Below are 13,646 nucleotides of genomic sequence, written 5' to 3'. Positions count from 1 at the left end.
TGAGAACTCAGACGGAACCTGGGGCGTGGGGGAAAGAGTATAATAAGAATGACACTCAGCACACTACGTCTGTTAACAACCCGGGTACAGCCCTTCTCTGCACCTCTCAAGGGACCTTGTCTATGGCACGGACACCGAATTTATTCTCGGGATGTGCTCTCTCAAGAATAAGAGCTTGTACGCTTATTGTGGCCTACTGCCCCCCAGCTATGGTTGTTTGACGATTGTCAGAAATATAGGTAGTTTATTACATTGAGCCCGCTGAAAACCGAGGCTGTGTTGGACATAGGTAAGAGGAATACTCAAAATCTGGTGATACTGACACTGACACCCAACCAAGCCTAGCCAGTCAGCTGTCTAACAGATAACGGCCGTATAGATATTTCTCTTGCAGTTTCAACGTTGTCGAGGCTTCAAAAAGAACACCAATATGCCAGGTCGATCCTTGTGGTAATTAATGGTCGTCGCAATGTGCTTGTTGACTGTAGACATTTCGCTCCCAGGTGGCGTTCATACCTCAAGGCATACTCCGGCAAAGGCCAAAACCGGTCGACCCTTTCTTGTGTACTCTGTAGAAGAGCAAGTTTCCTGACTTCCTTTACTTCCATAGGCTTGCTCAATGTGGGTCGTCAGGTTGTTAACTCCCCGGCTTCCCCGACTTACCCGAATGTCCCGCCACCACCGGCAAGGCCGGAGACCACCAACTGTAGAGAAAAAAAATAATTGGCGGGGAAGAAGGTCAGAGGTGGAGAATTGTGGCATCGACGAATCCCCACAACCATATGCCCGGCCTCCAGCTCGCGAACTCCGCGTCGACAAGGTAGTGCTCAACATTCGGTCTGCTCGGTTGCTGCGACACGCAGATTGAACTGAACTGTTTTATGTGACCCATCCATCATGCCAGATAGACAGCCCGATAGGACCTTGCCCTCGTCGCCTGATCATGCCGACCATATCCACGAATCACAACCGCAGGGCCGGAAACGAAAGAGGGTCAGCGTCGCGTGTCGGTCCTGCCGCACACGAAAATCTCGTGTAGGCCGTTAATATTCGCTAATTAAGTTACAGGATGCAATTGCTAACCCATGAGCAATGAGATTGATAGTGCAATGGCGCTCAACCCTGTTCGTCTTGTGACGACATGGAAACGGAGTGTCGATATGATCAGCCTTCCCGCCGGCCTGCTGCTGCTGTAACTGGTCCTGGAACAGGTGATACGTGAGTGGTCTTCATCGATACACATACCTATGTATTTGATGTGTTGAAGCTTTCTTTCGGCTGATTCGTATAGCCATGAGGCAAACGCAGCGCTGGAACGGCGACTGCTTGCGGTAGAACAGAGGCTTCACGTACTAGACCCAGTTAATGGATCGCCAGACGTGAACTCAGCTACCGTAAACGAGCAGCCGAAAGGCCTTGGTGGACGGAAAACCACCCCAGTTCAAGACGATGGAGTGGACGGAATGGGTGCGGTGCCGCTCAAGGACGGGGCAGAAGAAGACGAGTATTTCGGTATAATTGCTCCGCAAGGTTAGCTTTAGCTTTCGTTAACGCCTTTTCTCTACGACTTTCAACAGGCATGTCATCCAATGTGGCCTTCTTGCGCTTCATCGTGGATTCAGTGGGTCGTCCGGTAAATTCTGTACTCGGTCCTTCAAGTTCGGAGTCGGCGCATTTTGAAAATGAAAGTATATGTGGATATTTTGCAAGACCTACCAGTTTCACCGGTTATGAAAGCCAGCGGGGAAGTCCAAAAAGGCCAGTTGCGCTCCCTCAACGAGAGGAAACAGATTCGTTGTTGCGTTTATACTTCAGTACAGTCAACTTGATGATCCCAGGCGTGCACGAGGACTCATTTCGAACTACGTATGCCAAAATGCAGAGAAATGGACTCTCAGGTATACGGAAATCTTGGCTGGGCGTACTCAATGTAATACTTGCCATTGCCACAAATGTCCTCGCGGCAACGTCGCCCACTCGTGAACAGGCGACAAAGTCGAAAATGTACTTTGAACAAGCGCTCGAGTTGATAAAAGCAGACATGCTTGGCCGGCTCTCCCTGGAAATGGGTATGACACAATAATATGGCGAATTCGACTTCCTCTAACGAATTCAGTGCAGCTATTCCTCCTGATGGAGGCGTATCTGGAGGGAACCACATCCTCTTCTATGACATGGACGTTCCATGGACTGGCAGTCAAAGGATCATACCAACTGGGGCTGCATATAATGGGATCGAGGAACGTGTCACACATTGACCAAGAAGTGCGAAGGAGACTATGGTACTGGTGTGTTATGAATGATCGGTAATTGAACCTGCTCCCCAGACGAGGAACCAGCTTCTTATAATGACCACTATACTATAGTTTACTGAGCGTCAGATACGGGCGTCCCCCTCTGATCCCCCTCTCCCATGTACGGCTCGAGCCCAGCTTGCATTTGCCGTTCAGCAACGTTCCCAGTGCCACCACAGCATCTAGCCTAGCATTCTTCGATGCCATCATGTAGGAACTCTCGGGGCCGTGCTATCCCCCTATTCAAATAATCTGACCAGGTGGAAATAGGAATATAACCCATATTATGGGCGAGGCACTCGATCAGCTCTACGGCCAAAACCTGGGGTTCTCCACTTCGCCCCAAACAAGCGAGGTCCTCGATCACATCTCTCGGCTATGCTGGAAATTGGCCCAGTGGCAGGATAACATCCCTCTCGATCTCAGGATCATCGACCCTGACAAGGAGACGCTCGATGATGTTCCTCTCACAGCTGGCACCACTAGGCTCCGGGTCCTGCTCTCGCTCCGCTACTTGGGGACGAGGGTGCTGATTCTGAGACCCGTTCTGGGCCAGTTCCTAGCCCTGCGTCAGGGCGTAGCAGCCTCTAATAAACACCAGGCGGAGTGGCTTTGGAGCTCCGGCGTGACATTTCTAGCGGACCTGGTACAAACCTGCTGCAAGGTCTTCCAGATCAGCAAAAGTATCCTGATTGGTTCAAGGAATGACCAGAACCTGCTGGGGGCTTGGTGGTTTTCCTGTTACTATAGTAGGTTGTATAATGTCCCTTCCTGGTGAACATGCATGCTAAATCGCCCAACTATGCGCAGCATTCAACGCAGCCCTTGCGGTATTAGGCGTACTCCTAGTAAAACGAATACCCACGCCCACACCCACGGAATCAGGGGAGCCCCTCTCCGCACTCTCCACAGCTGAACTCCGAGTCCTGCTCGACACAGCCATGGAAGTCCTCACCGGGCTTGACCAGGGTAGCAGAACTCTCATGAGGTGCCGAAATACTCTGGGCCGGCTTCTCGCGGCGATTCACTTAGACGGTAACAAAGTCCCAACTCCCCCATCCACCTCAGCAGCTGATGGAAGAGTTGGCAGGGAACACAGAGGCCTTTACACAAGAGTCGTTATCGCTATCGCCATCTAGCGCATGGACATGGGACCTCATGGACCCGGGTTTGTTTAGTTCGGAGGCCTCGCTGGGTCTTGCCATGGGGGCCTCTGCTATCGGGTATGGCTCCCAGATGCCGGATGGGATGCAGAATGCGACTGAGACTTGGGATCTGGCTCGGAGTTATGATTCTGTTGCGTGAAACGCTGGTTAGGCTAGACAACAACATTTCGATACTCACCTAACGAGCCAAATGCTGAACCATGTGGTGCAGCTCTCCATTATAGATCTCAAGTACACTTTGCTAGTAGACATCAGATGGGAAGAGCATCGTTCAGGAGTACGTTCCTATTTATTCGTTCGGATCAAAAGTCCAATGTGCTTATAAGTGATGTGTATTACATATCACAAGATCGCAGCTATACTGATAGTAAAAATAAATGCAATCATGATATAGAAAGTGCCGTGTATTATTGGTCAATTGATATTGCACGATGAGTAGATACATGGCCATACTGAATACGAGATCATGCACCTGAACTACAATATGGAAAACAGTCAGACTGGCCGGGGCACACAAAAGACATAAAACACTTAACACCGGGTTCTGATTTATACTATGCCAACAAGGCTGCGCCGCCAAAATCAAGATTCCTCAATCAGGGATATTGACAAGCCGGCTGGAGCAACAGCGGGCAAAATGTGTTAGAGATAGCTGGCTCACCACCAAACCTTGCAAGGTCTTTTGGTGTAGTGGTCTAGTGTCTCATCAAATTGCACATATTGCAAGAGTACCCTCGCCAGGCATCAACGCCAAGACAAGGCTACAGATGTTGGGGGGGCAGAATCTGACATATAAGGCCTTCACCTTCGTCGATGCCTGTAGATAGCGTTCAAGAAATATGGAAAACATGGAGGAACTAACCGACACAGTAGACCTTTTCAACTCATGCCTTTTCAGCTACCGAACGTTCTCGTCCGCAATCGCCACAGCGACCGAGTTGGTCGAGTGGGATGTACTCCTACGCATTGAACTGGCTAGATTCGAGGTCTGGGGTCGCACCCTGGGCTTCTTAGACGAGAAGATGGGGATGGAGTTACAAGACCTGAAATGCTTGAAGGTTACCGGGTTCGCCGAGATTCTACAGGTGGAGGGTGCGCTCAGCCTTGTGCATGATATCTTGAAATCCCTTCTGCAGGCTTTGGATGATTTCAAGAATCTGGCCAGAAAATATCGGCTACACCCTGATAGTGGACGCACTGAGGAGCCGACGCAGGATTTGATTTTGGCAATAAAGGACGATGACAAGGCTTCACTGCTGGCAAAGCTGAGAACGGCTAATGACGGGTTGGGAAAGTTCCTATCAATCCCCGAACAGAAGCAGGCAGCAAGATCATTGCCTTCGCGTGTCCTACCAAAATACCACACGCCGATGCAGCTGGATGCCCTTATCAAAAGCGTTGGGGTGAACCAGGACCTCATTCAAACGGCAAAGATCAAACAACTGATCTTCCTGCCAGAAGATACACCGATTAGGGACTTCGAGCTCTCGAGCGCGCAATTTACTGGACTACCTGATGAGGTGGATTTCACTGCCGACAACCCATACTCTGGCTCTTGTACTGCTGTACGCTATATCTCTCCGGGCGGAGCCTCTCATACAGCCCTCATCGAGTGCGCCGAATCCGCGCCGTTAGAACGGTCTAGAATCCCAGAGGCTGAGCGTCGGCGTCGCAACAAGGTCGTCGCCCTTCTCAAGAAGGCGAGCCGGCTTCCAAGGCATGGTGATACAGTCTGCCGTGTACCAGAGTGCCTGGGCTGGTTTACCTTTAGGGCAATGCACGACGGTACCGAAATAGAGATCCTCGGCTTTGCATCCGAGGCTCCTTCGTGGGTTGACCCTACCATACCACCCTACTCGCTGCGAAAGATCATGGAACAAGGATATTGGGCCGCCAGCGGCAGACCCCCGTTGGGGACAAGGATCTGCCTGGCCCGCGCAGTGGTGCAGGCCGTTTACCACCTTCAGTGTGGTGGATGGCTTCATCGATCATTTGGAGGCCACCAGATAATCTTCTTCTACGACCGTGACAGTGGAAATCTCCGCATGGACGAACCTTTCCTACGGGGACTCCCGCACTCGCGTCTAGATGGGCAACCAGTAGGCAGAGATCAAGAAGTGCACGGTAAACTGCGCCGCGACTCGGAGACGGTGGTGGAAACAAATGTATACAAACACCCAGACTTATGGTCGACGAGCCCGAGGCACTATCGTCCCTCTGACGACATCTACAGTCTCGGCGTCGTGTTGTTGGAGATTGGAATGTGGAGGAGAGTCGGCCCTGATGTGACTCAGAGAGAAGATGTTCATCTCCTGAAAGTAGCTCGGAGCACACTTCCCGCTGCAGTTGGGGCCATATATACGCAGGTTGTGGTTGGCTGCCTGGAGGGAATGCAGGGTGAAGACTCCGGTACTGCGGATGATGGACCTTCTAACAAGGAGGGTGAGAATGGAGTTGAAAGCCAATTCCTGTGGAAGGTATTACGGCCACTGGAGAACCTCAGGGTATGATATGGTCTGGTTATCCACTGCTATATCGTAGGGTCGTTAGTAGTTGCGTTGTCTACGAATTGACAAATCCACATCCAACGGCGATGTCTGCTGAGGGTATGTAGGATCTTCCGTAACATAAGACAATGCCCATATGAGCCGCTTTCACGGAAATAGTACAATACGAGATTTGTTATGGGAAACGGCCACCACCTCGTATTCAGCCAGGGGCAACCGTTCAACCTCCTGCCCAGTTCCCTTATTATTCTTCGTCCCTTCAACCACCTCGAAATGTCCAAGGCCACGATGAAGTCTTGCGCTCTGCCGTTTGATGTCCAGTACCTGATTCTGAGAGAGTTATCCCAACGCACCCAGTCCCAACTCTCAGAATCAGACTGGCAGTCAATAGTCAACGCCCTGTGCGTCTGCCGTGAGTCTCGCCGCCAAATTATAACTCCACACAAACTAACAGAAATAGGCCGGTGGTATGACTGCATGCGGCGGCTGCTGATCCAGAACCACCCTGCATCGACGCTTCTCGAAGTCTGTAAACCAGCTGGGAAATTCGCACTGGAGCAGCTGGCAGCAGATTATACCACACGGGAAAACACTACTACCTCGAGCTGGACACCCACGACATATTCAGCAAGATTGTATCAAAGGCAAGCGAAAGTGGCCGACAGCAACGTGGGAGACGTGCTGGTCGAGGATATTCGAAACTGCATGTGTGTCGCAGTATTACTGGGGGATGTCGACTGCCTAACCACCGCTCTCAAGACAGGCGTTGACCCACGAGACTGCTTCCGTCCATATATAATAACAGGTGGACATATCCCTGTGCTAGAGTTCCTTCTCGACGGAGGATACATAAACATCAACACGCAACCTAATGGAACAAGCCTACTTGCAGACGCCGTACTCAATGAGAAGGCCGACGTCGTCAGCTTCCTCCTAGCCCGTGGCGCAGACATAAATATCAGATTGACTGGAGACTCTGAAACCTCGTTAAGCCCAGTCTCCTATGCCGCGTCCAGGGACAATCTTGAAATACTCAAGATCCTGCTATCGCATGGAGCCGACATTGAAGATCCAGAAGCCAACCACCGGCCAATATGGTGGGCGATTTTCCATCGCAACCTTGACATGGCGCGTCTGTTTATCGAGAACGGGGCCAATCTTAGTCCGGAGATGCCTGGCGCGTGGCCGTTATGCGAGGCCGCGAGCACGGGACATGCTGGGATGGTGAGGCTGATGCTGGAGGCAGGCGGGATGCCCCAGGATGCTAGTGACGTTGTGCATCTGTATTACGAGGTCGTCATTTGTCCGAATCCTGAGATAGACGGGATATTTGGTGTAGATCTAGCTTCGATCGAGTCTTGACATGTTTATCAAACTATGTTTAACCTGGTGGAGCCAACCTTATAACGGCTGGAACTCTCCTCCAACGTCGAACGTTTCCCATCGCGGGCCAATAAACACTCCTTGTAATCTATTTGCTAAGAAATCTTCCATGTTTCTGTTCTCTGGTTTTGCCTTTTTGCCGCGAGCATGTCGCTGCAGACCGTTGTTGGTCTCCTGCTATTCACCCAGAGGACATCCAACTGGCCTGTCTGATCCCCAAAATCAAGGATATCGATCTTGACTCGTTCGAAAGTGTTCTGTTCCTAGAAAGGGATGTTTCACTGTTCGGGACGTCGATGGCCTGACCACTGTTTTCAGTGGATATTTGGATAATACTTTTCAAGGATTCCTGGCCTAGATTATAAGCTGGATTATATAATAGATGAAAGATATAAACATAGTCCTAACAGTGTACGGGGGCTGTATCTATACCTTGAGAAAGCCCAACTTGTGGTTCTGCTAACCCTGCAAGAAGGAAGAGACCCGGGTATAGCTGCAGGGGATTGAAGACAGTAATAATACTGCTTACTTTACTATTGGACTGCATACCCGTTTCAATACTGCTACACTAGAGAGTCTGGCACTTGTATCTGAGTATTACAGTGCTATTACTGTCCCTATCATGGATTCTAATCTTATCGCCCGGGAGGGCGCGGGATAAGTGGGCTTTTCAGCCTGGAATACTCGGGAAATACAACTCTCAGTTGCATGCCGCCGAGGGAGCAGGCGTTTACTATTAGGTTAAAGAGGGTGGTTCTGCGTACCTGGCGGACGCAGGATATTACCAACATGCCTCAGATAACCGAGCCGCGGATGAAGGGGAATCCGAGGTGCTGGAAGCATTCTTGGAGGATGATTCGTCAGGGGGTGGGCTTGAAAACGAGATAGAGGATATTGCTGATCATTATTACTATGTTGTTCCCAGTTAGGTCTAACAGCTGGGAATGAAGGTATATCAACAGGCTGTTATATGGTTGATGCCTAATCAGGCATGTGGCTTGGGCCTCAGGGTTGCAGGGATTGGTACTGTGGAATTAATCAGTCCATATGGTGGGTCACGATCAATCAGATTATAAGCAGATATATTGCGTCAGCTGTAGAACGTGTGCCCCATGTCAGACCTGCAATGTCTGACTTCATTACATGTCAGATGTTGCGCAAACGAGTAATAGAAATTGCTCTGACATCACCGGTTGAAGCATATAAAAGCCGCGGTACGGTTAGCTGTTGAATAGGACTATCACCCTTCCAGATATTGAAAATCTCTACATTTCAAGCCATACAAGTCACGCTGTCGGCAAAAGCATCCAACAACAGACGGGAAATGGCCAGAAAAGCCTCAATGAGGCAAGCGTGAAGGCTCACGATCGTGTCCTGCGCCCCAGCGGGGACAACCCGCCAAGGCGTCTCAACACGAACGTCGAAGGTGTCGGGGTTAGTCTGGACTGTATCTCGAAGGTGGTGCCATCCAGCACCCGTGGGCGAAATTCTGGGGGTTGCGCATGCGAAAGTGACTAGCTTTGTACAGTTGAAAAGTGTGGCAGTGCAAAAGGTGGACAGAGAAACCGACGCCATGGGCGGAGTAAGCCCGTGCTGAAGACCCTTTGATCTACTATTATGGTAGGATGATGAGCCTATCGGGCACCAATCGGAATGCCAATTCTGGCATGGTTCTTGAGCTCTAGATCTGGGCCATATGAAGTCATTCCTCATGGCACATTCTACGGGCCCATACATGAACAACGAGGGCAATGCCCCACGGGATGGCTGAGCTGAAGGGCATGAAAACTAGATGGATGACGAGCAATCATTGCATCCAGGGTCCTTGATGGCCCCATCACCGATGCCGGGTGATCAAAGCCGACAAGTCTTCAAGATTAAGCTCTGCCCTTTGATGATGTGATATACCAGAAAGGTAGCTACTGAAGACTGCTGCGGACGAGGCGGTGCTGACGAACCGGTACCATCGCCAGGCGCTTTTCTTTTTCAGTGTCGTCGTGGACGAATGGATACATCTGCGGGCACCTGACATTCTTCTAGAAGAAAAGCCTGCCGTCTTCCAGTGTGATGCACGCGGAATATAATGCAGTCCTGATTCACGGCTGCTGGTGACGGAGGTTGCTGTCTTCTTCATTGCAAATTTGCTGGTACTGGAATGACCCCGCCATCAGTGTTTTCCCCGGGCAAAGTTGCATAGGAAAGAAGGCAAGCTTATCTGCTTGGGTTACGCCTTACGCTAGGTGCACTGGTTACTATACATCCTGCTCAACGTAGTGGCGCGGACTCCGTGCCTTGTTATGAGACGCAGACCACTACACAAAAAGAATTCGCAAGGTTGGTGGTTAGATCTCCCACACCTTCTACCACTGTCGTCTCTACAACTATCCTTCAACCACACTATCCTCCCTCTCGAGCAATAATCTCGTCGCGTCCATCTCAGAGTCCCCCCAGCTACCTCCACTGTCCACTGTTGCCCGCCCGCAGCAATCCTTTGCACGTCGTCCCTCTACAACTATCCTTCGCTTAGACCCGTCCTACATTTACAACCATCCTACGTCTACAACGCAACCCCAAGATTTCCCTTGTCTACCAAGGTCTCAATACCCAAAACCATCATCATGAAGCTCAGGCGGTCCTGGGTTCGCAAAAAAAAGATTAAAACTGTGGTCGACCCGGAGTCTGATACCGATTCAGCGGAACGATCCGCCCCCAATGAACCAGACGACGGCGGCGACAGGAAAGCGCAGGTCTGGGCCGTGCTTTCGAAACTCGTCAAGCTCACCCGTGCTCTTGTTCCTCGTGGCTCCGCGGCCCGGCGAAAGGGCGAGGGGAAGGGAAATGATATAAGCGGGGGGTTCGACGTCGTGATGCGGCTTGAGGGAGACGAACCTGCCCAACAACGGCTGGCGACAGTGACCCTCGACAACCAGTGCGACCGGATGGATCTTATGAGTCTCCGTGTTTGGGAGAGACTGAACGAGGGCCGTGGGATTCTGGATCGCGTCGACGACATCACTGTGCGGACCCTGGGGTTAGAGCAGATCCAGATTCTAGGGGTTGTTCGGGGAGTGGAATGGCGCATGAAGTGGGGGTCCAGGACTTACAGGTCTGACTTCTATGTTGTCGAGATGGAGAGGTTCGATGTCTTGGTAGGGAGCGAAACCATCCGCAGGTATGATCTGTTGAGGCCCTGCAGCGACCTTGAGCGTCACTTCATCGAAAGCGAACGCTGGAATGCAGGACTGCAATTCATGAGGGCATGAGCAGACCAAAACTTTCTTCTTTTGCATGGCGGGCGGCTTTTTGACTTGACTTGATTTGATTTGATTTCGCTTATCGTGTTTTGTTTTGCGTATCAGAGAAGCCCAAGTGCTCATACGTCGGATTGGGGGGGCATCCTCTACTCTAGAAATAAAACAATAACCCTGGGAAATCATCTGTGGTGCTCGCTGGGCCTTCCGTGTCATAAAATACCCCGCCGTCCGTCCTGACCAGTTCATTACTGCTGATCTACAGTGATATCGCGAGCATACGAACCAGGGCGCGTAGTCGCATGCTGTTATTCGCCGCCAATGCAGAACTCGGTGGTTGGACACCCAAACACGGAAGCTTCACGCCCCGTGGGTGTGCCAGGTAATTTAAGTCTTATTACGGATGCATAATGTTGCACAATGACGAGAAGTCGAGCTGACATTTTATCATCGTGGCTAACCAACATCTGCGGCCTGCAGAGACTGTTCTCCCCTCACCACTCACACTTGACAGCCTCGCACTTGAGGAAGAACCCTTGACACTCGAATCTGCGGGATGCAAGTGTTCGCTTGCTGCAGGGATTCTACGATGCCAGCGAGATCCTTGCTGTTCGACCTGGCTCACCCCGAGATGTGATCCAATCTGAAGCAAACAAACCGCCGTGATACCACCAACCTGCATATGCTACCTACCCTCGTGAACATGATAGACTGACCGCCAGTGTCAATGAGGCTCAACAAGTCCTCGATACCCAACGGTCGATCTGGTCGCAGATATGAAAGCGCCGCGGCGGCATGTCGTCGTCCAAGGCACAAGAAACGGCAGACTGGAACTGTGATACAGGAGACTCATCGAACCACAGACCGTTGACCATCTACGAGATTTACTACCGTTGAAAATATATTCAGAATGGTACGCTGCCACACTATACCAGCAAATGCTGTTCAATGGGCTTGCATTAACCCTAAGGTTATACTCCAGGGATCGAACGACGCGGAAATCATTCTCAGCAACTACACAGGCCAAGGAGGGCACGTAACCCTCAAAGCCGCCATCGAAGAGACCCTCAGCGACAATGCAATCTCGGGAAACCTCTTCAGCCAGATACAGCGTACGCTGGGGGTTACAGCACGCGATCTGGGTATGACCAGGACCCTCGCAGGTGCTGGGGGTGTTGCTTATACCGCGCGACACAAGGTGACCCTGTGCACGAAGGCCCCTGGAGGACGGCGATCCGAGAACCTTGACTTCTACATTACCGAGTCCCAGGGAAACCATATAATGGGCCGATATGACATTGTTCTTGGGATGTTCTCAGCGGATAGGCTTTTGCTGAATGATACGTCCAGACACGTAGCTCCACTTTGTCTTGACAAGGGGAAGGGTTAGTACATACCCGTGCTCCTGGGAGATCCGTAAACAGGCCAGAGAGCGCTAATACGTCGTCGTTCTCCAGACCCAGCGAAATTCAACAAGGAATCGGAAGAGAAAGGAAAAGCAGGCCGGGGGAAGGCTCAACAGGCCGATGCTGAATCTGAAAGGATCAAGAAGGAGCGAAACGCAAATCAGGGACAGCCTAGGAGCAACATCCAACCGAGATGATGCCTGTATCCGTAAATGTACCTGTAAAGCCAGAGTCGGTCAGCCCGGGAGTACTCATAGTGCGTGGAATCTGACAGCAGTAAAAAGCCATCTACAAAGGAACGTAATGACGTAGACTATGCCGGTAACCTAGTGTACGACGTAAGTAAGCAGAATCGTACTGACTCGCCCTTGATATTACGGTCTGCCTCGGACAAGACTGCATCCTCCAGGCCGTGTGTGGCTGGCTCAGCAGCCTCTCGCGCAGCCTTTCGTGCAGCCTTTCGTGCAGCCTTTCGCTCCCCTCCATGTTGGTCTTTCCTGTGGCTTGGCGGACTGAACGAATACCAATCAACGAGTATCCTGTTTTCCCTCCAACATCCTTCGTACGACAATAACATTTCGCCGCCACGTCAGCCCACCACCCCGCGCGCCTAAGGCCCACTGTGCCCGGTTTATCAGAGCTACTCTGCCTCGGGGAAGAGCCGCAAATATCTATCTTTACGAGCCTCCTCAGCTCGGTGGGTGAGCTTTGTTCTTTGCATTCAGCGATCACAGGCTAATCAGCATGGCCTTGCGAAGGGAATAAGAACGGCGCAGCCTCGATAACTAGCCCAAGAGCCGCATAGACGGCTTGGATGGATATATTATAATATAAATATACGGAGCTGTTGAAAAAGAGGTAGCTAATAATTTCTCTACAACCCTATCGTCCTGTCCTCTCTAATGCCAAAGTGCCAAAAAAACAAAACAAAAACAAACAAAAACAAGAAACATGAACACAAAATGTCTCCCTCCTCCAGAATCAGCAAATCTGACATGCGGTTTCTTTATACCCCGACTCCAGATGCCAAACACTCTCTATCGGATATTGTCCTGCTGTGACCGCAGGGCCAATGCCCGGGTGAAACCGCCGCATGCTGATATAGATCCCCCGTCGAAATTCCGCTTCGACCGACTCGGATCGCAGCTCGAGAATCATGCCGGGGATAGACACAACGAGAAATTGAATCCGGGGCGCCGACACAGAATCGAGGGCGAGCAGTGGGGGTTCGCAACGGAAGGATTTGAGATCCCCCCAGAGCAATACTCGTCAGCCAAACGGACCTTTGATGTTCAGTTGGGTAGATATCAGGGCGAGAAGGTCTTTTATCGCCGCTTACTTTTGGACCGTCAGGGCGATTTGAACGCAGTATCAGACGAGGTTGCGCGCCTCTTGGGTGTGCCGGTCATGCCATATAACGGTCCACCGGTACGCCTGCCCAACGGGTACTGGGCGAAGCCGCAGGGAATAATAGAAGTCGAATGGAGCCTATATAAATGTATCAGTCACTACAGAACGGAGGTGCTGGTTATCGAGAACAACTCTTTTGATATGGTGTTAGGGGCGTCTTCAATTCGGAATCATGGGCTTTTGGAGCAGACAGCAGTATCCTCACATACGTGAAGTATCACGCAGGCAC

At 51.2% G+C, this 13,646-nt stretch overlaps 6 protein-coding genes across 6 annotated transcripts; all 6 read left to right on the top strand.

Annotated features, from left to right (window-relative positions):
- Nucleotides 1–1,141: 1,141 nt before the first annotated feature.
- On the top strand, nt 1,142–3,599 carry APUU_12279A (fungal specific transcription factor domain-containing protein; the record flags this gene model as incomplete). The annotated part of the gene is made up of 8 exons (XM_041698462.1): nt 1,142–1,218; nt 1,292–1,512; nt 1,578–2,069; nt 2,117–2,306; nt 2,367–2,504; nt 2,565–3,043; nt 3,105–3,329; nt 3,385–3,599. 8 exons carry the CDS (start codon nt 1,142–1,144, stop codon nt 3,597–3,599), a joined length of 2,037 nt encoding a protein of 678 aa, XP_041551645.1.
- A 700-nt stretch (nt 3,600–4,299) lies between these two features.
- On the top strand, nt 4,300–5,970 carry APUU_12278A (uncharacterized protein; the record flags this gene model as incomplete). The annotated part of the gene is made up of 1 exon (XM_041698461.1): nt 4,300–5,970. One exon carries the CDS (start codon nt 4,300–4,302, stop codon nt 5,968–5,970), a length of 1,671 nt encoding a protein of 556 aa, XP_041551644.1.
- Nucleotides 5,971–6,240: 270 nt separating this feature from the next.
- Nucleotides 6,241–7,329, top strand: APUU_12277A (ankyrin repeat domain-containing protein; the record flags this gene model as incomplete). The annotated part of the gene is made up of 2 exons (XM_041698460.1): nt 6,241–6,379; nt 6,428–7,329. The coding sequence occupies 2 exons, from the start codon at nt 6,241–6,243 to the stop codon at nt 7,327–7,329; spliced, it is 1,041 nt and encodes a 346-aa protein (XP_041551643.1).
- Nucleotides 7,330–9,968: 2,639 nt separating this feature from the next.
- On the top strand, nt 9,969–10,613 carry APUU_12276A (retropepsin-like aspartic protease; the record flags this gene model as incomplete). Its single annotated transcript, XM_041698459.1, has 1 exon — nt 9,969–10,613. The coding sequence occupies one exon, from the start codon at nt 9,969–9,971 to the stop codon at nt 10,611–10,613; it is 645 nt and encodes a 214-aa protein (XP_041551642.1).
- Nucleotides 10,614–11,511: 898 nt separating this feature from the next.
- On the top strand, nt 11,512–12,204 carry APUU_12275A (uncharacterized protein; the record flags this gene model as incomplete). The annotated part of the gene is made up of 3 exons (XM_041698458.1): nt 11,512–11,514; nt 11,584–11,986; nt 12,059–12,204. 3 exons carry the CDS (start codon nt 11,512–11,514, stop codon nt 12,202–12,204), a joined length of 552 nt encoding a protein of 183 aa, XP_041551641.1.
- Nucleotides 12,205–12,958: 754 nt separating this feature from the next.
- APUU_12274A (retropepsin-like aspartic protease) lies at nt 12,959–13,630 on the top strand (the record flags this gene model as incomplete). The annotated part of the gene is made up of 1 exon (XM_041698457.1): nt 12,959–13,630. One exon carries the CDS (start codon nt 12,959–12,961, stop codon nt 13,628–13,630), a length of 672 nt encoding a protein of 223 aa, XP_041551640.1.
- Between the last annotated feature and the right edge of the window lie 16 nt (nt 13,631–13,646).

This window comes from Aspergillus puulaauensis, chromosome 1, assembly GCF_016861865.1.
Source record: "Aspergillus puulaauensis MK2 DNA, chromosome 1, nearly complete sequence".
NCBI classification, from domain to species: Eukaryota; Fungi; Ascomycota; class Eurotiomycetes; order Eurotiales; family Aspergillaceae; genus Aspergillus; species Aspergillus puulaauensis.
Note: the sequence above shows the minus strand (reverse complement) of the source record. Positions and strands in the feature narration are given on the sequence as shown.